The 23,457-nt window shown below is 44.2% G+C and overlaps 1 protein-coding gene across 3 annotated transcripts in view; it reads right to left on the minus strand.

Moving 5' to 3' along the window:
* Positions 1 to 12,501: 12,501 nt before the first annotated feature.
* The window catches only part of ELAVL4 (ELAV like RNA binding protein 4), a 139,871-nt gene continuing 128,915 nt past the window's right edge, over positions 12,502 to 23,457 (minus strand). For 2 of the 3 annotated variants that reach the window (XM_048220348.2, XM_057310650.1), the window contains exons 4-7: positions 22,047 to 22,200; positions 20,147 to 20,372; positions 18,494 to 18,532; positions 12,502 to 15,314 (exon numbers count right to left, since the gene is read on the minus strand). In XM_048220348.2, coding sequence (XP_048076305.1) covers positions 14,987 to 15,314; positions 18,494 to 18,532; positions 20,147 to 20,372; positions 22,047 to 22,200 — 747 coding nt within the window. In that variant the 3' untranslated portion in view covers positions 12,502 to 14,986. The remainder of the gene's footprint in view (positions 15,315 to 18,493; positions 18,533 to 20,146; positions 20,373 to 22,046; positions 22,201 to 23,457) is intronic. The other variant, XM_057310651.1, reaches the window with a different exon arrangement.

Here is a 23,457-nt window from a genome sequence, read left to right on the forward strand (position 1 = left end):
TCTGAGGGAAAAGACATCTATCCGAAGTAGAACCCTTCTGTTATTTTCTCCCATAGCACCTTCCTTCCCAGCCTTTATCCAATCTGTAATTATTTATTAAATGAACATATGGATGAATACCTTGGTACCCAAGACATTCAATTAAGTTAACTTAATTATTCATTTATTTAGCAAATATTTTTTGAACACCTACCAAGGGCCGTTTTTTCAGGAGCTGAGGTTATAATAGTGACCAAAACAGATACCAATCTCTGCATGATGGGGAAACTTTTTAAAGGACAGAAGAAAAGCAAATGGAATTTGTGTCACCGAAAGGGTTTTGGCTTGAGCGACTGATAGGACAGTGCTGCCATTTGCTGAAATGGGGAAGAGAGCAGGTCAGGTGGGTGGGAGGGTAAAAAGCTTTTTTTTTATTATGTTAAGTATGAGATGCCCTTTAGACAGTCAGGTGGAGATGTCGACTTGACAATGGTATATATGCCTCCCGAGCTCAGGGCAGAGATCTGGGCTGGAAACACATTTGGGAGTCATCTGAACATTAATTATACTAAAAGCCAAGACCCTGGATGAGTGATCCTGGGGAATGAATGTAGTTAGAGAAAAGGTCCAAGAATTCAGACTTCAACATTTAGAGGTCAAAGAGATGAGGAAGAAACAGAGATGCCAGAAAGGTAGGATAGGAAGCAGAGTCTTTGCTTGAGAATGAAGATGGGGGAGGGGGTATCGAAGTTTGAGGAATGAGGAGAGGGCAGGAAAGCGCCATCTAGGAGAGAGGGAGAGAAAAGGAACTAGAGAAACAGCGCTCCTTCAGGTGGTTTTGGGCATGAGGCTGGTGGTTCCGGATTTAGAGGGAGCCTGGTCAGTGGTAGCAAGTACTTTCCTTTTGTCTGCTCAGCTGCGAAGGTGCAGGTGAAGAGGAGATGGAGAGCTAAGGAGCACAGTGGAATGAGGGCTGGTGAGGACAGCGACAGGGCTTGCAGGGTGGGGCTAGATGTGGTCTACCCTGGATAGGAAGGGAAGTGAGGACAGTGGGGGGGGGGGAGGGGAAAAGGGACAGTAAAAGGCGAGCCGAAGGTCTCAGGAGGTTGAGTCTGTTGACTAGACGGAGTGGGAGAGGAAGTAGGCATTGATAGCGGTGCTTGAAGCGGACATTATGGCATTAAGGCCTGAGGTCTGAGCAGGAAGGGGTAATGCGGTGAAAGGAGAAGCAAGGGCTGAGGAATTGAGAAGCCAGGACACGGGAGGGATCACCCACATGCATATTGAAATCATCAAGGCCTACGGCGGACTAGTTTTAGAGAGAGCCTTAGTGTGGTTTGGGGGAATATGGGAGATAAGGTATATGCCTGGCGCACAGTGGGCTCTCAGTCAATGCCCTTTAGTCATTTATTTGCTTAGTCTTTGTTCAGGGCGCTGGGGCTTCCCGCTCAGTTGCTTCCAGAGCAGCACTTCCTGGAGGGTGGTGGCATAGCTTGGTGGGTGGGGATGGGGGTTGGGAGACACGCTTGGGGCCTGAGCTGGCCTGTGCTGAGGCTGCCCCGCAGCCTGGGGTCCAGGCCCTGTGCCGGCTGCAGGCTGGACTCCCACCAGAGCCGCATGCCTTCGGCTCAGCGGCGGCAGCAGCAGATGGTGAGAAGTGGGTGGGCTGGGGGGATCTGCAACTGATCCCACAGTTGCCGGATTAATGAGGCCTCGTGCCCGCCTTCTTTTCTGCAGTGTGCCAGCCGACAGTAGCTTCCTTTGCTGGGGTGGGTTTGTTTGTGGGAAATTTTTTGGCAGTGAAAGCTCAGCACCTGATGAAAACTTCCTCTCCCCCTCATTTCTCCCCCTCCTCTTGCTCCTAGACTGGTTCTATGTATTTTGGGGCCTCCAGCCTTCCCCTGGGGTTCCTTCTGGAGTCAGCATGGTGGACCTGAGATCATGTAGACCTGCTTCTGCATTTACAAATGGGGAAACTGAGGCCTAGAGAATGTAGTCATTCATTTTGTAGCAGGAGGCGCAGGAATCCAGATATATTCCATGCCCTTCCAATGTCTAGATACATCCCCCAGTTGTCATAGACTGAGTGAGTGAGAGCTTGGCTGGTTCATATCTGAGACTCAGCCATATGCAAGCATATGTGGTGGGCACTGAGGTCGTGGGGATGGGGTGTTGGCAGCCGGATCACAATAAGGACAACAGGGTCCCAAGAGGAAACATCACTGATCACTGTGAGGAAAGAGTCTGCACAGGGGACCAGGCTAGCAAACAGGCTCGAAGACAAAAGGTGCTAGTTGTGGGCCTTCTTAGCCCACTCTGACCTCCCCCTACCCTGGAAAATCCAGAGAACTGTTTTACTAAGTCACTAGGGGTCTAAGCAACTCTGTGGTAGGACTGTTCCCAGCCAAGTGGGATAAGAGAAAGAGAGGGTGCATCCCTTATGAGTGAGAGCGAGAGTGAGCAAGTGAGAGAGAAATGAGGCTTGCAGATCTGGAGGCAAGCAAAGACTCCGAGATATTCCAGTCAGTGGCATGGCAGGAATAGAGGCCACAAGGAGCATCAGAGGTCAAAAACAGGTCAGTGCCACTGGATGGGGAGCCCTTCGAAGCATGGCAGACTGATGTAGGCAGCAATAAAGCAAGGACTCTATGGAGGCAGGTGGGCATGGAACTCCTAGAAGTGGGGATAGCAGGCCTTTGTAGAGGCATTAGACATCTATGGTGGGTCTGAAGACCAACATGGTCTCATCAGTGTGGTGAGACAGAGAGTCACAGGCAATGGCCAAGCGGGACAGAGTCCTAATCAAACTTAAATCAGTGATGCAAAGTTGTCTAACCTGTTCCACATAGTGACACACATACAAAAATATTTGTTTCTCCCAGTAGGTTAGAGGGACAGGCTCTTTGGGGCCAGAGTTAAATGGCTTGGGAGCTCTAACAGCCCAGGACCTCCCCCGGCTGCTCAGAATGTTGAGGAAATAGAATGAGTGCATCAATAAGAATGTGTTCACTGGTTGGGAAGCTCTGCAGTAAGGAATGTATTTTTTTCTTGTGTAATAAGAAGCACAGAGAAGATAATCCAGGGCTGCTATAGCAGCTTAGAGATGCCATTGAGGACCTAGGTGCCTCGTATGTTTCTCATCTGCCACCCATTGGCAGATGCCTTGGATGATGCCTTCATAGTTGCAGTATGGCACCTGTAGCTCCAGACATCGCATCAACATTCCAAGGCGGAAGAAAGAAGAGGTGGAGGGGGATGATGGCAAAGGGAAAATAGAATGTCAGCTGAGTTTGCTCCCTTTTAAAGAGCTTTCCTGGAAGCCTCACCAGGGACGTGTTATATCTCGTTGGCCAGAGCTGTGTGACGTGGCCACCTCTAGCTACAAGGAAGACCGAAAGACGTGTTGAAGCTAGGTGTTTTGTTGCCTAATAAAATCAGGGTTCTGTTAGAAAGAAAGAAGAGAATCAATATGGGCAATTTTGCGTGGCTGGACACAACCGTGAGGCAGGAGTTAAGCAGTTAGCAGTTAAGCAGTTAGCTGGTTAAGCAGTCCGAGCCTGGATACTGCAGGGCCTTGGAGTCATGCGCAGGTACCGGGACCGAGTCACCTGGGTGATGGGACTCCCCTCAGGGGATTTAGGCTGGGAAGGGATTTGGTCAGATGGCTATTTTAGGCAGCTCATTCTGACTGAAGGGATGGGAGGGGTGCAGATGTTGAGGAAGGGGTCCTGTGAAGTTAGTGCCAGAATCTGTGTACATGGAAGGTGTCTACTTAAGTCTCTGAATGAGCTGATAAAACTTAAATTAGGATAGCAGCTGTGAGGAGGGGGAAGAAGGCATGAATTTGAGAAATATTCAGGAGGTAAAACTCAGAGTTTGGTAATTGATTGGATGATTGGGGGAATGGGGTGCAGTTTAAGAATACTTCTGGTTTTCCCACCATTGATTGGGATGTGGAACGTAAGAGAAAGAGCAGGTCTGGAAGGTACAATTCGTTCAAAATCACACAAGCTGGGAATTGAACCCAGGTCTCCTGGGCCAGTGTTCCTTGCATTATTATACTCTATTATTTCTTTAGTTGTCCTTATTTTTTTAATTTTTTAAATTTAAATTCAATTAGTCAACATATAGTACATCATCAGCTTCAGATATGTTCAGTGATCATACATTATACTTTATACGCCAGCCTCTATCCTCCGGAGCCTGGAAAAACAGTCCCCTGATGTCTTCAGACCCGCTGATTTTTCTCCCCCTTTCTCCACCCAACCAGGTTATGAGATCCGAGGGATAAAATTAAAATGGTGGTGGCATCTTGCTTCTGAAGGGCCTAGTTTGATAAGTGTATGCCAAGAGGGGTGGGCAGAGGGGCCTCCATAAACACCACCCCTGCTCGGACTGATGCAAGGGGGTCAGGGAGTGCCTGGACCACGCGTTGACTGCTCCCACAAGTATTCTTTCTGTAATCCCAGCTTTGGGCTTGGCCAGTACATTAATTTCCTATTGCTGCTGTAACAAATTACTACAAACTGAGTGGCTTCAAACAACGCCAATTTATTCTCTTAGGATCCTGGAAAAGGTAAGGACCTTTTTCAGCTTGTAGAAAACATCTGCAACCACTTTCCTTGGCTCCTGGCCTAACCTTTTGCTTCTGTCATCACATCTCCCATTACTGACTGATCTTCCTGTGATCATATTGGGCTCACCCAGAAAATTCAGGATAATCTCTCCATTTTAAGATCCTTAGCTTTTGCACATATTTGCAAAGCCAAGTTTATCGTGTAATAAGGTAACATATTCTCAAGGTCCAAAGATTAGGACATGGACCTCTTGGGGGCATTCAGCCCACCACAGTTGAGCACCTTCGCTGACATTCTTTTTGTGTCCGGTCTTGTGCTGACAAATAGGTCACAGTCCTTGCCCTTGCTGAGCTTACAGTTTAGGGGTGAAGGCAGAGATGTAAACAGCAGATTACTCTGCAGGCTGAGAGAGGGAGCACAGGGGCTTTGGGAGCCCAGGGGAGTGGTACATACTCTGATCTGGGAAGTCAGGGAAGGAGCTCCAGAAGAGATGGCTTCCACGCTGAACTTTGAGGAATGTATGAGATTTAGCTGATGAATAATGGTGGTGATGATGGTGATGATAGCAAACATTTGTATTGTTATTGCTCTTTGCCACGTTGTGTTTTAATCACTTAACACATATTAATGCATTTGATTCTTTCAATACCACATAAAGGGGGCACTTCATCATTGTTATTTTATAGATTAGTAACTGAGGCTGAGGAACGCTGATCCATTGGCTGGAATGTGGGTCCTTCATGCTACTCTTAAGGTAAAGATCAAAGTCCTTTCTGTGGCTTTCAAGGCCCTTGATTATCAGGTCCCTTCTGCCACTCCCAGCCCAGCCCCAGCCCCGTCACTGGACTCCTTTCAGAGGAGCCTCCTCCCCACCTCTGGCCCTTTGTACGCGCTCTTTCCTCTGCCTAGAATGGAACAGACCCACCTCATCCTTCAGACCTCAGCTCAAATGCCCCAGAAGCAGGGCCTTCCTTATCCTCAGATGGGCCCATGTCCTTCTTACTCTTGGAGCAGCCTGTACTTGACTTGAACAGCACTAAGCCCCAGCTGTATACAAACATCTTTTTTGTCCCCTCATTGTATCCTCAGTGCCATAGAGTAGGTGGTGAATAAATATTGGCCGAATCAATGAAAAACATCAGGGAAAATGAAAGTCTAGCAGAAAGCAGGAGCAAGACCATCAGAGACCATCTAGTCCAACACCTTCCCTTAACTTCTGGGAAACTGAGGCCAAGTGAGGTGCAGTGACTTGCCCAATGTCGCAGAGTAAGTCAGGGGAAGGGCTGAAGCTTCTGACTCCTGGTCCTCGGTCACTTTCATGGTTCCCAGGGTGATGCTCCTGACCTTGCCCCAGTGCCAGCCTGTCCAAATCTGACTCATCCTTCCAGGTAAAGCTGATTCCTAAACATCTCGAGGATGCCTTTCTTATTACACCTCAATCTCACCCTTCCCTGCCGAAGTTACACTTGACTGTCTTTTTCTCCATGCTGCCCAAACACCCTCTAGCTTTGTCCTTGTTCTTCAATGCTCTGCTTGCATTTGAGCTCTTCAACGCAGGCACGGTCCCTGATTCCTCCACCCCCAGGGAGGCTTGCATACAGTAGTACAAGTGTGGTGTGTGAAGTGTGACGGGAAAGGAGAGGGATGTGGGATTGTCCAGGGCTCCCTAACCCAGGCTGAGGGTCAGGGAAAGTCCTCAGGAGGCAGTGAGTCATGAGCTGAACAAGCAGGATTAGACACGTGGATGGCACATGTGTTTGTGTGTGTTTTGAGTGAAATGGGGCCTGTGGCGGGGTGGGGGGTGCATTTAAGGAGAGGAATCCTAATGTTTGTAGGATGGGATAAGGAGCTAATTACTTGGGGGGGGGGGTGGGCAATTCAAAGTCCTTTTTTCTCCCAAGGATTCAAATGAGGAGGTAGAACTGACTTCTAGGCCTTTCCGTAGCTAGCTAAGCAGGCCCTGACGGCTGACTGTGGGACAGGCGGGGGAGGCTGCCCTTTACAAATGGTCTAATTGGATCCCTTTCTCATCTTGAGACAGAACTTATGAGTCTTTCTTGTGCCTACAGCAAAGACGAGTAGGGCTTGGGTGTAGAAGTATTCCTCTGCTATCCTCCCACTGCTGCCTACCTAAGCTCCTTAGCACCTGTCTCCATCCCTTCACCAACCCCAGGGAGGCCTGCCTCAGCTCCGTCTTGTCTAGCCACTTCCCACTGTGCTGCAAGGGCTGTTCAAACTGCCTGCCCTGCCCTAAGCCCCTGCTCGGCCAACTCCCCCAAGCCGATCTTTGCCAGCAGGCCATGTTGTGTAGCCATGACCTCAGCCCTGGCTTTAGCTGTTTGGACCGGGCTGGTCTGTAAGAAGGAGAATGAATGGTGCCAGCAGCCTGTGAATGCCAACCAACCAGGGCCAACACGGCCCCTCTCTCTGGAATTGGAACTGTTTATTTAGGGAGAATTGGACCGCTGGTAAAGGAACATCATTGAAGAGTCACAGCAAGGAGATGGGACGGCAGAGTCACTGGAGTGGCCAGGCACCAGAGGGACCGGACCGACAGGGTCTGTGGTTGCTGAGGGGCAATGAGAGCCCTTGACGGCACGTGGCCAGAGTCACTGTGGTATTTCAAGAGAAGCTCAAATTCCATGAGGCCGAGTGAGATTTCCAAGTGCTTACTCTCGCATGCATCCTACTATTTCCTCCCTCCTCAAGGGTTTCTCTGTTCTTTATATCCACAGGCACCCGCCAAACCCACTTCCCTTGCCAAAGGGTCTAGCCCAAGCTCCTTTCCTCTGGGGATCTTTCTGGCTTACAGTTTAATTCTTACTCCTGTTGACCCTTGAACGCAGAAGTTTGAATTGGCAGTGTCCACTTACGCATGGATTTTTTTATAGCACAGTAAATGTATTTTCTTTTGCCTATGATTTTCTTAATAACATTTTCTTTTCTCTGGCTTATTTTATTGTAAGAATACAGTAGATAACACATGTAGCATACAAAATATGTGTTGATTGTGTGTTATCAGTAAGGCTTCTGGTCAACATAGGCTATTAGTACTTAAGTCTTTGGGGAGTTGAAAATTATAGATGGATTTTTGACTATGTGGTGGTCGGTGCCTCTAGGCCCCATGTTGTTCAAGGGTCTTCTTCAAGGGCCAGGAACTTGACATGTTTTCTCTCTCATCCTTCCTTATCTGATCAGGAATCTCAGAGACATGAAACAATTTACCTAGGGATCCAAACCTAGAACTTTCTTTCATTAGACTTGCTGTCCTTCTACCAGCCCACACTCTCTTTCCATTCTGGGTACCAAAATACTGTTTCAGTCCCTGCAAATTTTCCAAATTTCTTGTAATTCTCTTTCCAGCACAGAAACTACCTGGCATGGCTAAATAATTGCTTCATGTGTCTTGTCTTTGTAACAAAATTCTAAATTTCCTTTCCTTTGCTTGGTTGTTTCCTGTCATTACCCACTGCACAGTGCCATGCACAAAATAGGTGGAAGAAAAAAGTGCTGAATATGTTTATCACCGTGTCCCCTAACTCAGTGCCTGGCATGTGGCAAGTGTCCAGAGTAGGGATTTTAGTGTAGATGAGGCTTAGGCTGGGTCTCCCACCCCCAGCCTGCCAGACCTCACAGGTAGGTGGGTGTGCAACAAATGGTGGTATCACACTGAAAGGCCATCGGTGTGGTTTAGTGGAAAGACATTGCATTGGAGCCAGACAACATGGGTGTAAATTCCAATTCTGCGACACGCTGTAAAACCTTGGCCAAGATACTTAATGTCTCTGAGCCTGTTTTGTCAGATGTAAAATAGGAATTATATTACCTGCCTCCTAGGAATGTTCTAAGGATTCAGAGGCAATACAGATAGTAAAAGGAGCTCTCCTCATGGTGATACTGTTCACACAGTGTCTTGGGAGACTTGGAGGGCCAGCTCCAAGGGCGGCTGAGTTGGCTTGTAAACATTTCCTACCTCATGGTACCATCCTCAGCTCTTTTCTACCTTATTGACTTTTGGTGGTTTAAATAGACTTGTCAATGAAATTTTCATTTTTTTTTTTTTTAAGATTTTATTATTTATTCGACAGAGATAGAGACAGCCAGCGAGAGAGGGAACACAAGCAGGGGGAGTGGGAGAGGAAGAAGCAGGCTCATAGCGGAGGAGCCTGATGTGGGGCTTGATCCCACAACGCCGGGATCACGCCCTAAGCTGAAGGCAGACGCCCAACCACTGTGCCACCCAGGCGCCCCTGAAATTTTCATTTTTAAACGCTATTGCTCATCAGTATTTAAAAACTCTGATTTTTAGTTTTTCCTTGCCAATTTGCTTGTAAACCAATGTTATTGGATCTGTTTTTCCTTTAAAGATTTGGGGATTAGCCCCAGGCACAATGCATTAATGTTATTTCCCTTGTTCCTTATATAACAGGACTCATCTCTACCTTTAATTGAAGTAAAGACCATTTGGTAATTGTTTTGGCTCTAATTATGATAGAATTGGCTCATAGCCAGGGTGGTATAACTGGGGGCTTTGGGGTCAGGCAGATCTGGGTTTGAATTCTGTTTTTACCACCTACCTGCTTGCACAAGATAACAAATCTCTCCAACTCTCTTTTTGCTCTATTTAAAGGAGGATGCTACTCCTGAGTTGGTAGAAGGACCAAATGCTAAATGTGTAGTGTCTGGCATATCGGAAAGATAATAAATGCTAGTGCTCTTTCTAGAAATAATCTCTTAAACCTCAAGGACTTTGGTGGAAACTGTTTAAAATAATTACATGGTATCCTGGAGTGCCATGTGAATCTACTTTGCATTTGAACCACTAGTAGATTAAGCCGGACTTGCATAGGGAAACCTTCCTGTAATTAACCTGGTGTTGGGTGATTTTAAGCCAGTTTTCATTCTGCTGCAGAAACAAAAAAGATGAGACTGAAGGAATGCTATTCCTTTAATTGAAGGAACACTTTTATGTTCTCAGGTCTATTTTAATCTTAAGTGCCGATTATGCATCATTCTCTCCTGTTAACAGACACTTCTGTAAGTGATCTGCACGGAGAGAAATATGGTTCTTACATAAATACTGTACCATGAGAAATTATCTTATTACTTAATATGCCAAAAAGCTAATAAGATAAAGGAATGGTACGAGTCATTTTTGGACAATATTAAAACTTGATTTTAGCTCATGGAAATAAAATGTAATTTCCTTTTATTATTCTCTTTTCCAGGAGAACAAAGGCAGTGGAGGGTGTAGGGATATTATACAGCTGTGTTCCATGAGCTCTTCTCGAGGCTGTGGAATGAATCCAGGCAGGATGGCCTCAAATTAAGATTTTAATGACTCTTCCATTTAGAAAACACACTCTTGCTGTTAATGAAGCCTTGTCAGGTATGATTTTTGAATTTGCAAGTGAAAGTGAAACACCCCATTTCCTATTCAGTTGTACCAATGCTCGCCTCTGTGTGTTTGCATGTGTATGTCGGTTAAAGAACAAACACACAGCACCTACAGAGAGTAAGGGTAAAACAATTTGAAGAACTGTTTCCTGAGTCACCTATGGTGAAGGGCGATGAAGTGCCACGTTTTGACAAGGTTAAGGTAGCCAGACACAAATACTGACTGCCTAGGGGCCCCATGAGACTTGTGAGTTTCAAATGTGCTTTTAAATGTTGTTCTCTGGGATTTAAGTGTTTAATTTACACATGAACAAATAACGACCGATCGTGATGAAAGAAACTTAAACAGGATCCACGTTGGTAAAATCTGCTGGCTGCAACTAACATTTGGTCACTGTTTGATCTTCCCTGTCAGATCCAGGTAGTTTAGACGCTGGTGGTGACAACGTGGGATGGTTACAGACACAAGCACATGGTCTTTTGTGCTCTTTTCTTCCTATCAGTTTGACAGAAACAACACTAAGTAAATGCCTTTGGCCTTCCCTGGCATGCAATTTTTCATCCAAGCAAAACATAACGTACCTAGGACGGAAAAGAAACGTAATAATCTCTGCATTCTTGTGATTTGTTAAAACTTTCCCACAAACACCTACAGAAACTATATAATGTTTGCCTGGAGATTTAAGGCAACGGGCTTCCACTCACAGCAAGATGAATTTTTTATTAGATGTTAGGCAGACATGTTATGCTGATGTTGGGAAGTGTTACCAAGAGAGTGTATGTAGAATGGCCTGTTATGGATGTTTTACAGACCTAGTTAAACACCTACAGCCATTTGTGAAACTTCCAGTGTCGATCTGTTGGAAGCTGGGGAGTGAACGCTAGGAACTGGTAAGATTCCACCAACTTCTAATATTCCAAAATAATGTATCCATTTGTTTAAAGTGCACTAAAACGACACCTTAAAGGATCAGGGGTGGTGATGATTAGTGACAACTCTTGTAGGTTTAGGGGTAACATTTTTAGACCCTTATATACACGTTTGTGAAGCTCCGCTATTCCTGGAGGCAGCTATGAATTTCTCCATTTTTTCTGCAGCAAAGGAACATAGGGGCTTGTCTTTAAATAAAACTAAAATAAGAACTTTTAAGTTCAACTATGTGAAGTTCAGGCTGACTTAGTTTTAATATTTAGCTTGGTTAATTAAATCCCATTCTTTGCCCTGAATTTAATTATCCCAACCATTGAGGTAATTTAATATAATAATAAAAAAAGGGGCTAATGAGAAATGGAAGAGACTCTGACTATTCCTTCATCTGGCTCCGTGGGAGCATTTCTTCTGCAAGTGTCAGTTTATGGATGGTGATGGTTTATGGGGTATTATGAATTTTCAATTAGTGAGAAAATGGAAACGAAAGACAGACAGTAGATCATCAATGAGTGATCGTATCAGGAAATCCCTAAAAAGCTCATCTGTAAAGTTCAGGGCATATTTTAATTTGACTTCATGATACCTTAGGCATTTTGTTCCCCCCCTCAGTTGAGCTTAAAATCCATGTTTTTTTATACATGGATTTTATAAGTATAAGTCCTCTGCTTAGGGTTTCTATTGAAAGGTAAGAAAGTCAAATATTTGCTAACTTCTACACAAAAATGAATGCTAAAATAAAAAGGTGACCTTTTCTTGTGTAGCTGTCACTTCTGATGCAAACGGTCTGTTTCCTTAATACCGCCCAAGCTCTACAATCTCAAGGCTGGGGTGCTGTGCAGAAGAATCAGACTGGGATTCAAATCCCAGCTGGAAACTTGCTAGCTGTTCCAAGTTACTTAATCTCATTGCGCCTCAGTCTTGCCATCTGTGAAATGAGGATAGTGCTATCCACTTCTCCCAGATTGCTGGAGAACAAAGTGAGAGACCGTAGAGGGCACCACACAGCCTGACAATAGATGCTCTGCTAATAGGGACTTCCTTCTTCTGAATAAGTCACAAATATGCTTATAAAGGAAGAACAGACGCTAATGTATCATAATGCCGCACATAATGCCAAATGTGCCAGCTTGTTATCAATCACGGCAGTGTTCCTCACTTTAAAGTACCAGTGATTCACCTGGGGATCTGGTTAAATATAGATTTGCATTCACCCCGAGATTCTGCATTTTAACACGCTCCCAGATGGCGCAGATACTGCCGGCTGGAGCCCACACTTCTAGTTGTATGGAACTCGGGCAATGACTTTTGAATCCTGAATTGACTTTGAGAGACTGGGTTAAGGTGCAAAACACAATTTTACTCTCCTTTTTTTTTTTTTGGCGTTTGTTTAATGATAAAATTATTGGGGAAACCTGAAGATGCTACACAAAAAAGTTTGAATGAACACATTTAAAAATCTGGGAAGCTCAAATCCATTCTACACACTTTCATTTATTGTCTGGACAGATAAAGTACAAATAATTCAAACACAACAAGGTTATGAAAAAAAAAACATTTACAATACTTTCCCTCAGAAATCATCTAAACTAGCAAGATTAACATGAAGCCATTCATTATAACTAAAGTATACAACTGCCTGGTCCTAAGATTTTTTTTCCTTTTTTTTTCCCCCAAGAGTGAACACATTATAGAGAAGAGATTTTGGCATGCCTTTCCCACTAATGCTTAGCAAATGCATCAAAACTTTGCCAGCAAACTGCGTTCATTCATAGCAGGTGATGTAAAAAGTTTTCCCTGAATGTTGAACGAGTGTTCTCTGAACTGAAATCTGGTGTTTGTTTGTTTCAAAACCGAAAAGAGGAAAAAAAAACAGAAAAAAAATTTAAAGGAGGAGTCTATGATGCAGCCTTGGTTTTCGTTATCTGTCTACCACTACGACGACTACTACAAAGTTTGCCTCTTCAGTGTGAAAACAACAGTTCTGTCTACATGCACTTAGTGGGTTCAGCATGGGAAAAAACGCACAAAATAAGCACAAGTTATAAATAACCATAACGTTTTATTACCATTAAGACTAAACTTGTATTGAAAAGATTTTATATAACAAGACAAGAAAAGCAATAGCAAATTTAACTATCAACTAGATTATGCATAGCGAGTAACTGTTTCTATTACCCAGGGAAGAGCATGAACCCTTGTATTTTTTTGTTTTGTTTTTGTTTTAAATAGATAACCGTACAAAGCACAAACATACTAGAATGATCAGTGCACTGGACGTGGGAGAATGCTCCCTCAGTCATTTTGTTCCCTTAGCTCTGTTTTGTTTTCCCCAGTCTGAATTACATTAAAATAAAGACCCAGTTGTTTTTATTTTTCTACTGTGCAGTAAGAAAAAATATTCACAACAAACATGACAATATATCAAACAATAGTTCTACACAAGTTACCTTGATACCTCTTTAACTGTCACTTAAATATCATAAGAAAACATTTTAAGACATATACAAACAAAACTAGCCAAGTGTTACAACTTATAATAAATTAACCCAAAGAAAAAATAACTTTATATATATATATTTATATTGTATATACACATACACACACAACAGAATGACACAATAATATGCTTCTTCCCATAGTTTAAGTAAACAAATAAGTAGTCTAGCCAATCTAGCTATATTTGATCTCGGCCATAGGCATCATCACATCGGCGATTAAATAAATAAGTGTTTCAAGCAACATAAACAGTGTTTCAAATGTACCAACACAGCCCAATTCTATCAGCATGGGCTACAAAGTGAATTTGAAAATTCCTTAATGAATTTAAAGCAAATGTATCTTTTGTTTTCCTCTCCTAAACACATTACATTTAACTATGATACTAAGATATGTAAATAATTTCGTAGCACCTACTGCTCAAACTAAGGAAGTTTTAGATCAAAAGGAAAATTAATCTTTTTAATTTTTGTTCTGCTGACATCCCATACTGATGACTTAAAGAAAAACTGTCTTTCAACTCATCTCCTTGCTTTTGGGTTTTGACTGTGGGGAACTGTGGTACCCTGGGTAGAACGAACACTCCTTTCCCCTAGTAATTAATAATTGTTTTTTTATTATTATTACATGCTATGAAAAGATATGAAGATCATCTGTTTATAGCCCATCCTTCAAAAAACAGTCTACGAATCCAGTTTAAAACACACATCTTGATCTCTAAAAAGTTACCAGTGCAGTATGAACGCGACAAAGTTGTCAATTTCCCCTAAATTAGCCAGTCAAAATATTTTTTTCTCAAATCCAGATTCTCTTGTAAAAATTCTTTATATTTTATAAAAATAGATTTTTCTTGAAACCCATTTTCAGCAAAGAGACCACCTCTTTGGCAACAATGTTAATGTTATTAAATTGTTAATGTCATCAGGTATCCCCCTTGCCCCCATCCCCTAACAGAAGACTGTTTTTAGTTCACATGATATAAAAGAAAAAAGGAAAAATAAAAAAATTTGCAAAAGTTTTTTTTTTCATTTTTGCAATTTTTATTATTCCTCTTTAATTTGTGTGGGGGTTTTTTACCAATCTGATTGGATCAACTTTTTTGACAAAAAAGAAAAATCTTTTTTTTCTTTCTTTGAATCCCATTACTTTGTAAAAATTGTTTTATTTTTATTATTTTTTTTTGTTTTTTGTTTTTCTTCTTCAAATGAGCGAATGGTCATCTTAAAAAGACCCACCTTCAAGGAAGGTAGTAAAGTTAGCTGGCTGGGTTAAAATCCCTGCACATCGCTATCTATGTATATTATATTCAACAACGACAGCTATGAAAGAACATTCAATGCATCAAAGGTATTTTTTTGTATTTTTTTTCTTTTTTTCTAAGCATTATAAAATCCTTTCCTGGTACACCTCAGGATAATCCAATGTTTTAATACTTAGGCAACACTGGCTTATAAAGTCCATGGTTGAATATAAGCCTCGAAAAGTTTGTTTCTCTCTCTTTTGTGTGTGTGCGGGTGTATGTGTTTGTGTGTGTGTGTGTGTGTGCGCACGTGTGTTTTGTTCGTATATATTTATATATATATTTTAATAAGTAAGGATGGGAAATTCAGGACTTGTGGGCTTTGTTGGTTTTAAAGGAAACTTGCAACACTCGGTCTCCTAGGCGGTACCCGTTGAGGCTGGCAATGGCCATGGCCGCCTCGTCATAGTTGGTCATGGTGACAAAGCCGAATCCCTTGCACTTGTTGGTGTTGAAGTCGCGGATGACCTTGACGTTGTTCACTGCGCCGAAGGGGCCAAAGAGCTGCCAGAGGACACTCTCGTCGGAATCAGGAGACAGGTTGTAGACAAAGATGCACCAGCCTGTTCCCGTATGACCAGGGATGTTCATTCCCACAAGGCTTGTCATCCCGTCAATGGTGATTGGGGAGAACCTGGGGGGACAGGCAGAAGGGGGGACTGGTCCAGACATCAGTCTGACCACGGATAACACACAGATGCACAGACACAGACATGGGGCAGAGGGCTGAGTGAGTGTTTGCAGGACAGTCTTCCGGGTTTAAAAACCAAAATGCAAAAACTAATGTCGGTGGCATTTTTTCTGAATGGAATGGCTAAACTGGCTAAGGCCCATATATGCCAAGAGAAAGCCTAGGTCAATTCCTAATAACCATAAGGAACTCCCAGAGCAAGGCTCTATCATACTTCTACCACAGTATGTGGTCATAGGGCATCCCATCTGGACCCTTATCCTCCCTCCCCCCACAACAGGCAGTAAGCTCTGGGGAGGAGGGGCTCTATTTCATTCATCCTGTTGCTCTACTTATTTATTCAGTGGGGCACATACGGGAATATCACAGACACAGTGACACATAGAAAATACTCAATAAATACTTATCGATTGCATAAGTGAATAGCACTGCTGGATATCAGTGCTTGGGAAATTTTATTTATTTTTCAAGGCAGATTAGGGGATGGCCCTAGGAGTGCTCAAGTCTACCATCTTTGCAGTCCCCTGACTTATGGTTGTCAAAGATCTCTTCGTATTTTGAGGAGAGAGACACATGAGAATGAACAGACATAGCTTGTTATTAATCAGATGGGTGGCTCATGATTCATTTAGCATCTATTCAGAGGAGTTCCCCCCAAACCTCCAAGCAATAATAATGATGTATCACTCCTTGATGCTATGTTATCTGGAATTCATTTCTAAGCATCACAGGAGTGAGACTTCAAGTGGTTTGTGCATTTATATGTCTTAAATTAGAAAAGCTGAAAACTGTTATTTGCCCCATTACAACTACTTTTGTATTAGGCTTTGAAATCTCAGTTTTCATGTTATCTTGAAAAGGAAAACAACCCTTCAGATTCTATTCACTGTCTGATAAAATATATCCATGTGTGATTCATAATGGATGCATCGGATTAGGTTACCAGTGCCTACAGCAGAAAAATATTTGTTAACATTTTGTTTTCTATCAAACATGTACAGGCAACTGGGCCCTATCCATTGACTAATGTCTTGGTTTTCATGTGGTTGGGTTATGGTATTTTATTTCTGAAAAAGGGGAGGAGGAGGAAGCAAAAACTGGAGAGAGAATGGGGTGAAGTGTTATCTAGGACTTTTGGTTGTTGTTTTGGTTTGTTTTTTGGTTTTTAGAGAGGGAGGAGGGGCAGAGGGAGAGAGAGAATCCTAAGCAGGCTCCATGCCCAGAGCGTAGCCCGATGCGGGGCTCCATCTCACCACCCTGAGATCATGACCTGAGCCAAAATCAAGAGTCAGATGCTTAACTGACTGAGCCGCCCAGGCACCCCTCGGGGCGTTTTAAAAATGAGCAAATATTCTTGGAGATTTGAAAGTCCTAGGAAAGAACAGTTCTGCCTCTAACTAGAATTTAGATAATCAAATGGCTGCTGAAGATACGCTAAACATAACAACTCAACAGGTGCTAATTTGGGCATTATATTCGCTAAGTCAATCTTCTCTCCTGCTTGAAAACAAGTAACAAGACAGAACCAAAACTCATCATGGGAGGGATTCTTAGGAGGGCAAATCCATGTCTATGATTTCATTATTTCTGAAGACTGTCTTCTCAACCTTCTCTCCTCCAACTGAGTGAACCGACTCCTTTCAGTTTAAAAGTAGAGAACAGTGAGGTATTTGTTTTAGGGCCAAAGTCAGGAGCCAGCAAAGACGTTTCAAGCAGTCTCAACTCTAGCTGGTAATGCCCCCCTGGAGCACTTTGGTAGGAAGGAGTCTGGACCCACATCTGGGTGTAACAAGAAAACAGAATGCTGTTATGGACTAGTGATGTCTGCCCCGAGTGGGGACCAGCCTCCTCTGTGCCCTCTCTGGCCTTAGCGTGCAGAAGCATCCCCGCACGCTTGGTGCCCTGAAGGTAGACGGGAGCAGAGGCCAGAGGTGGGAAAAATGTAAAAGTGGGAGTGGGAAGAGGCAGGCAGTGTGCCCGACATGAGGGAGTAATTCCCAGTTACCCTCACTCGTGCCAGGCTTGAGACTGGAGAGGCTGGTGCTCGGCTAGCGAAGCCGGCAGGCCAGCTACTCCCTCCACTGTGTGCCAGGTTCCAGAGTCGGGGTACTTACCACGCGTGGCCATGTGGTGAGGCACTGCCCATACGGGGAGTGTGACTGGGGCTATTAAAGACCACATGTCTTTGCTGACTGTAGGGAGGGGAATTGAAGTGTGCAGCTCTACCGAGCAGGGTGATGAAGATGCTATGTCCCTAGCAGCCCAGTGCAGCTTAGCAAAAGCACGCATGGGAATCTCACAGACACAGTGACATAACGCACTCAACTTCCCGAGATTCAGCTTTCAGACTAGGTCTGGACCACTCTTGTGACTGCATTCAGAGAGCCCCACAAACTGTAATTCTATTTGAGCCCCAACCCCACAGAAAGGCTTTACATGAAAGGAACTGCAAGTTTAACACATAATACATGTATAACCAAGGGAGGATCTATAATAACTGTTAAAACCTGTAACAAAAGAAACCCCTGGTTGAGGTGCACACAGATACGCTTCTTTGTCAGGCTGTGCGCTGAAATGCACACTGAGGTGGGGGTGGGAGTCAGCAGGTCATCCACACGTTTATTCATGCTTTGGCCAGAGCTGGTAGTCCAAAATCTAATTTTTCCACTGACAATCATAAGATTGTCAACCATGATTAGCAAAATGTTCTAATTTTGATTTGCTGGAATCTGCCCTCTTAACTGAATCTTGGCATTGCTAATGCAAAACAGTTGCTCTGCAAGTTTGCAAAATCAGCTGGCAAAGAGTAGGAGCCTTCTCCCTTAGGGGAGCCGTCCAGAGAACCAGATTATCAAGGGCTTGGTAGCTGTGGCACCTGAACCATAGGAGGAGCCCACCTGCAAATAAAAGAAAAAGTGAAACACACAAACACACTTTGTGTGCCCTAAAAGAAACAAAACCAACTGAGGTCTGAAATTAAAATTAAGAATTTGACATGCTGGTGGAGGAAAAAGGAAGAATTAAAAAAAAAAAAGTAAAGTTAGTGAATTAAAAAAAAAAAAAATTTCTAGCCCCAGTCTGTGCCAACACGGACATCTGGCAATCTGTGGAGTTTTAATTACCTCTTTACGCCATAGGCCATATTAAGCAAATTGTCCAGCCTGCAAAGAGAAGGAGGGTCTCTGGGTTAATGCCTCACAGATGGCAAGATCGCTCAATGGAACTATTAATAAGAATGCTCCATTTTCAAAGAAGAAAAGCTCAACAACTTTCCCCAATGCTTAGGAGTCTCTCCACGGTAGTTTCCCCCCTTTCTGCCTCCAACTATGAGTAATTCATGTTCAGGTCAATGCTAGAGTTTAAAGCAAGTGTGTAATGAAGCTCCCTTTCTTTCAAGGTCTGAATTAATCCCACACCCCCCTCCTCTTAGAACATTTGTGTGGATTTCATTTTGTATTGTGTGTGAAGTTGTTAAAAGGGGGCAGCTTCTTAAGTTGTTCACCTTTTATTGCAATTCACCTTTTATTGCAATTAAACTTGTGAATGAAAGGAATACACGTGTGTGCACAATGCGTATCAGAATGGATCTATTCTCTTAGTCTAGCTACATTAACTAAATCTTACCACACACATTTTTTGGGGAAGGAGGAGTTTGAGGGTTAAGGGTTTTTTTTTTTTTATAATTAGCTTACTATTTACAACCTGAAAGCTCCTCCTAGCAAATTGCCATTACGTTATAATCTCCCTCATGTTCAGTATTTTACTTGGGGACAAGCTATTCACACCATGGGGCAGTAGTAACCATAGTTTCCACCATTAGAAGCCTGCTGGAAAGGCTTTTTACATAAATACTGCATGTGCTCTCACACAAAATAAAAATTAGATGACTTGGACTCTTCATGAAATCATTAACCCTTTCAAATTCCCAGGACATGGGAGGATGCTACGAAGGCTGATTTTCCTCCTCCTCAGGGCCAGATGGAGGGCCTACTATCTTTCCATGTGATGTTTGAAAAGGAGGAAAAAAAAAGCCCTTTTCATTAAAGGGCAGTTGGGACATGGGTGGAATAAGAGAATTTTTTAGACTTATGATGGCTGTGTCAAGAATGTTCTTATCTCTTGTACAATAAAGGCAGTCCAAACCTGACTTTGGAGTGAAACCTGCCTTTCAGAAATGTCCCTGGAGAAGGGAAGTCCCCATTGCACTGGGAGGGTTGGGTGCCTGAAGGAAACACTAACAACGCTTAGAACAATCTTCCTTCTTGCCTTCCCAGAATATGCTGACTTAACAGAGTGAAGTTAACACAAAAGAGAGTACCTACCCTACAGAGTTTCCTGGAGAAGAAAGGGGAGGCCAGGCCAAACCACTCTCCCCGGCAAGGATCTGATTCCTGGCCTACACTTCTCTTCGACTTTATTAAAAGCCCCTCCCTCAGCCTTAAGTCTAAGCTGTTGAATGTGGTCACTTATTTGTGATGAACTCTTGTTGAAATGGAAGCTTCTGGTTTGGTTAAATGTAAGAATTTTGTTTTAATCCAAAAATCTGAAGTTTAACCACAGTCACAGCGGTAAGTGGAAAGGGGGCTTGGAAGAGCATCTGGTCCAACCTCTTCATGTCACAGTAGTGGAAACTGAGGCCCGGTGGGGAGGTTCACACAGTGACTCCTGGGGCGGAGGTTCTTACGCTTGCCCCATCTTTCAGGGCTGTGGGTTTCCCTGGCCCTCGCCCAGCTCTACTCGTGTAGCAGCGCCCATTCCCCCAGGGGTGTGCCTACCTGAACCTCTGGGCCTGGTGGTGAAGCGGGCCAGGGTAGCGCCGGTTGGGGGACTGGTAGAGCTGGGACAGCAGGGCCTGGCTGGACTTCTGGCTGGGGTTGTTGGCAAACTTCACAGTAATCGGTTCCGTAGCACCGCTGGGCTTCTGGCCATTCAGCCCTTTGATGGCTTCTTCTGCCTCGATTCTCTTATCAAACCGGATGAATCCCACCCCTCTGGACACTCCTGGGGAAAGAGAAAGAGCCTTCATAAAAAGTGAAGAAACCAAACGGGTAAACATCTCTGGGAAGAGATGGGCTGGGCCCCAGGGGTATTCTGTGGCGAGTCAGCCCACTGGTGGGGCTGGTCCCTGGCCCCACCAGTGGGCTGACTCTGGCTCCCCACATGTGTCTCACCCATCAAAATGCACCTGCCTGTGCTTCTGCCATCACGGCTCTGAACAGGGGACACCCACCCACTGAACACAGGTACCGCTCACATCCATTCCAGCCTCTACCACCACCTGCTCAGTGCTCGTCTCTTTCTAGTTGCTGTAACCCATCACCCACTGTCCAGTTTCTAGTCCTACAATGCACCCTCCACACCTAGTGACTATGTAATCTATTTGACAAGCAAACTCTGACCACATGACACCCTTTAAATACATTTTTCATAACTTTGCCATTTTTTACCTTGTGCATGGTACCGGGTGTTCCTCATTGCCCCCCACTCCACACAGAATAACAAACAACCCCCCCCCCAACAAAAACCCTTTCCATGGCTCCACGTTGCATACAGATGAAGTCAGGCTTCTTAGCATGGCATTTAATGCTCCTGGTGATGTGGCCCCAAATCCCCTGTTGAGCCTCATGCCAGCCACCCTTGAACTGCCACATATCCCTTCAACAGGTTGTGCTCCTCCTCGACTCCATGCCTTACCATATGTCCTCTCCACCTATTCTACAGGATACATCATATCCACCTAGAATTCTCTATCCCTCCTTTGTGCCAGATAACTGCAAGTCATCCTCCAAAACCCTGCTCAAACATCACCTCCTTGACGGAGCCCTCAACAACAATCCCCGCCGGGCACAGCACACCTCCTGCTGAGCTCCCGTGGGACACCGGACAGCCCCTCGCAGGTGCTCACCACATTGGAGTCCTGCGCCTCCTCATCCCTGGTCCCCAGTGTCCCTCTGCACGGTGTCTGGGGACTAGAGCTGGCTTCAGGAAGGGTTTGTTGCATGAGCTGAATGATAAATACATGCTAAACTGCTCTCGGGGGTGGGGGTGTTTTGAACTGGGATCAAATGTGGAGCAGGTGAAAACATTTTGTCATTAAAAATGCAACCCAGGGTACCTTACATTTCTTACTGAGAGGTGGCGGTTGCCTTTCTTTATGATGGACAAAGTACTGCAGTCGCAGGCCCTGGCTCATGTCCCTGCACTGCTACTAACTAGCCGGGCAGAAGTCAGATCCCCACCTTGGACCTCTCTTTTCTCGTATGTAAAATGAGACAGCATGAGGTTTCCTCTAGCTCCATGATGCTCTCCCTGGGGCTGGAGCTCTAACACAGGTTCTTCTCACAGACAAAACTAATGTTACTTAGTTGGGGGTTGAAAGAGACTTTGAAGGTCATTCAGTCCCACTCACAACCTGATGCCTGAATCCTCTTTATAGCCCTGCCAAGTGGTTTAGCTGCTGCTGGAACAGTTCCCATGATGGAGATCTACCTCTAAGGCCCATTTTAAATGCGGGCGTTTGACTGATAAGAAGTCTTTCTCCTAAGTCAAAAATCTGTCTACACATGACCCATATCCTTTACCCTAAGTAACCATTATCTCTCTGCTCCTGTGGGTCACAGGGCACTGGCTGTGGCATTGAGACACAAGGAAAGAAATGACAAAGAAACACTTAACCTGTGACTTGATCAACCAGGATTCGAGAGGTGATGATACGGCCATATTGCGAGAAAAGCTGCTCCAGTTCCTTCTGGGTCATGGTTTTGGGAAGGCCGCTAACGTAGAGGTTAGCATCCCTGATTGAGGCAGAGCTCGGACGGGCATATGAGACCTAGGGAAAGGCAAGAGGAGCTGAATCCATTATAGCAACACCCTCCAAGGAGAGGCTGAGTCAACAGCTGAGATGGCAGCCCCTCGTCTATCATTCTACCTCATGGTGTCAGTTTAAATAACTCAGTAGTTCAGACTCTCAGCTACTCTTGTAACAGTAATGAGAATCAGGTGAACAGCAATAGAGGCACAAAAGGAGAGTTGACGATAACTTAAAACAAATGCACAGATAAGGGTCTCTAAGTGCAGAACAAAATAGCTACTGTATGGCAGCTGTTAAATGCAGAACTGCCCACGCATGGAGTTCTGAAGATTTACCTCCTGGATGTGGGTGTATAGATGATTTACTGTATCCAACACATAATAATCTTTGGATAAACCAAAAAAAAAAACCTCCATGAAATTCTGCTCTGCAGATTTCTCTCCTTGTCACCCTCCCCACCCCCAAGCCCTTCGTCTTCAACACATTAGAGTGACCAGGTTCTCTGCGAGCTTTTTATGTCCCATCCTTTGTGTCGTTCCAATCTGCTCCCACAAGGTCTGCACTCGCTGAATGACAAAGTGCTGGTGAAATGGGGCTTCGTGAACATCTGCTTGTGAAACTGGATCTGTGACCTTGTCGTAACATCTGCAGAACCAGTTGCCTTCTAACTTTGAGGAGGAGCAGAGAAAACCACAATCAACAAAATGAGGGCAGGGGGGAAAGGAGGGAGGGAGAGGGCAGGGGGAGAAAGAAGCAAGTCTCATGGACGGTTATAATAAGTTCGACTTTGTAAATTTGTCCTCCCAGATCTCTCGACTGCTTTTTTTTTCCCCCAAAAAGCTAACACAGAAGTGTAAACAGATCTGAAATTCCATCTGCAAGCAGCCAAATCTGTAGCAGTACACATAAGCAAAGCAAACCCCAGCAGTCATTAATTTTAGACTTTCATTTACTTATTTATTTTTTAAGAAAACAACATCAGACATTTGAAATATAATTTACAGCTAGTCTAACAAAAGCACTTTCCTGCTAAAGCTATTTCTGGGGCGGTTATGGCTCAGAATAGATGATGAAAACAGTCATTTCAGAGCACATCTGACAACGTTGGACAGGAAGGGACCTATATGCCTTGGCATTTTTCAGTTGGGAGTTTTATTTAATCCATATAACCAATTTACGAGGCCTACTAAGACCACAGGGGTGAGCGAGTGTGTGCTGCACACACACAGAAGTATGTGTACAGAAGAAAGTGTACGTGTTAAACCGGACCCTTGG

Source organism: Ursus arctos, unplaced genomic scaffold (assembly GCF_023065955.2).
Source record: "Ursus arctos isolate Adak ecotype North America unplaced genomic scaffold, UrsArc2.0 scaffold_12, whole genome shotgun sequence".
Classification (NCBI taxonomy): domain Eukaryota; kingdom Metazoa; phylum Chordata; class Mammalia; order Carnivora; family Ursidae; genus Ursus; species Ursus arctos.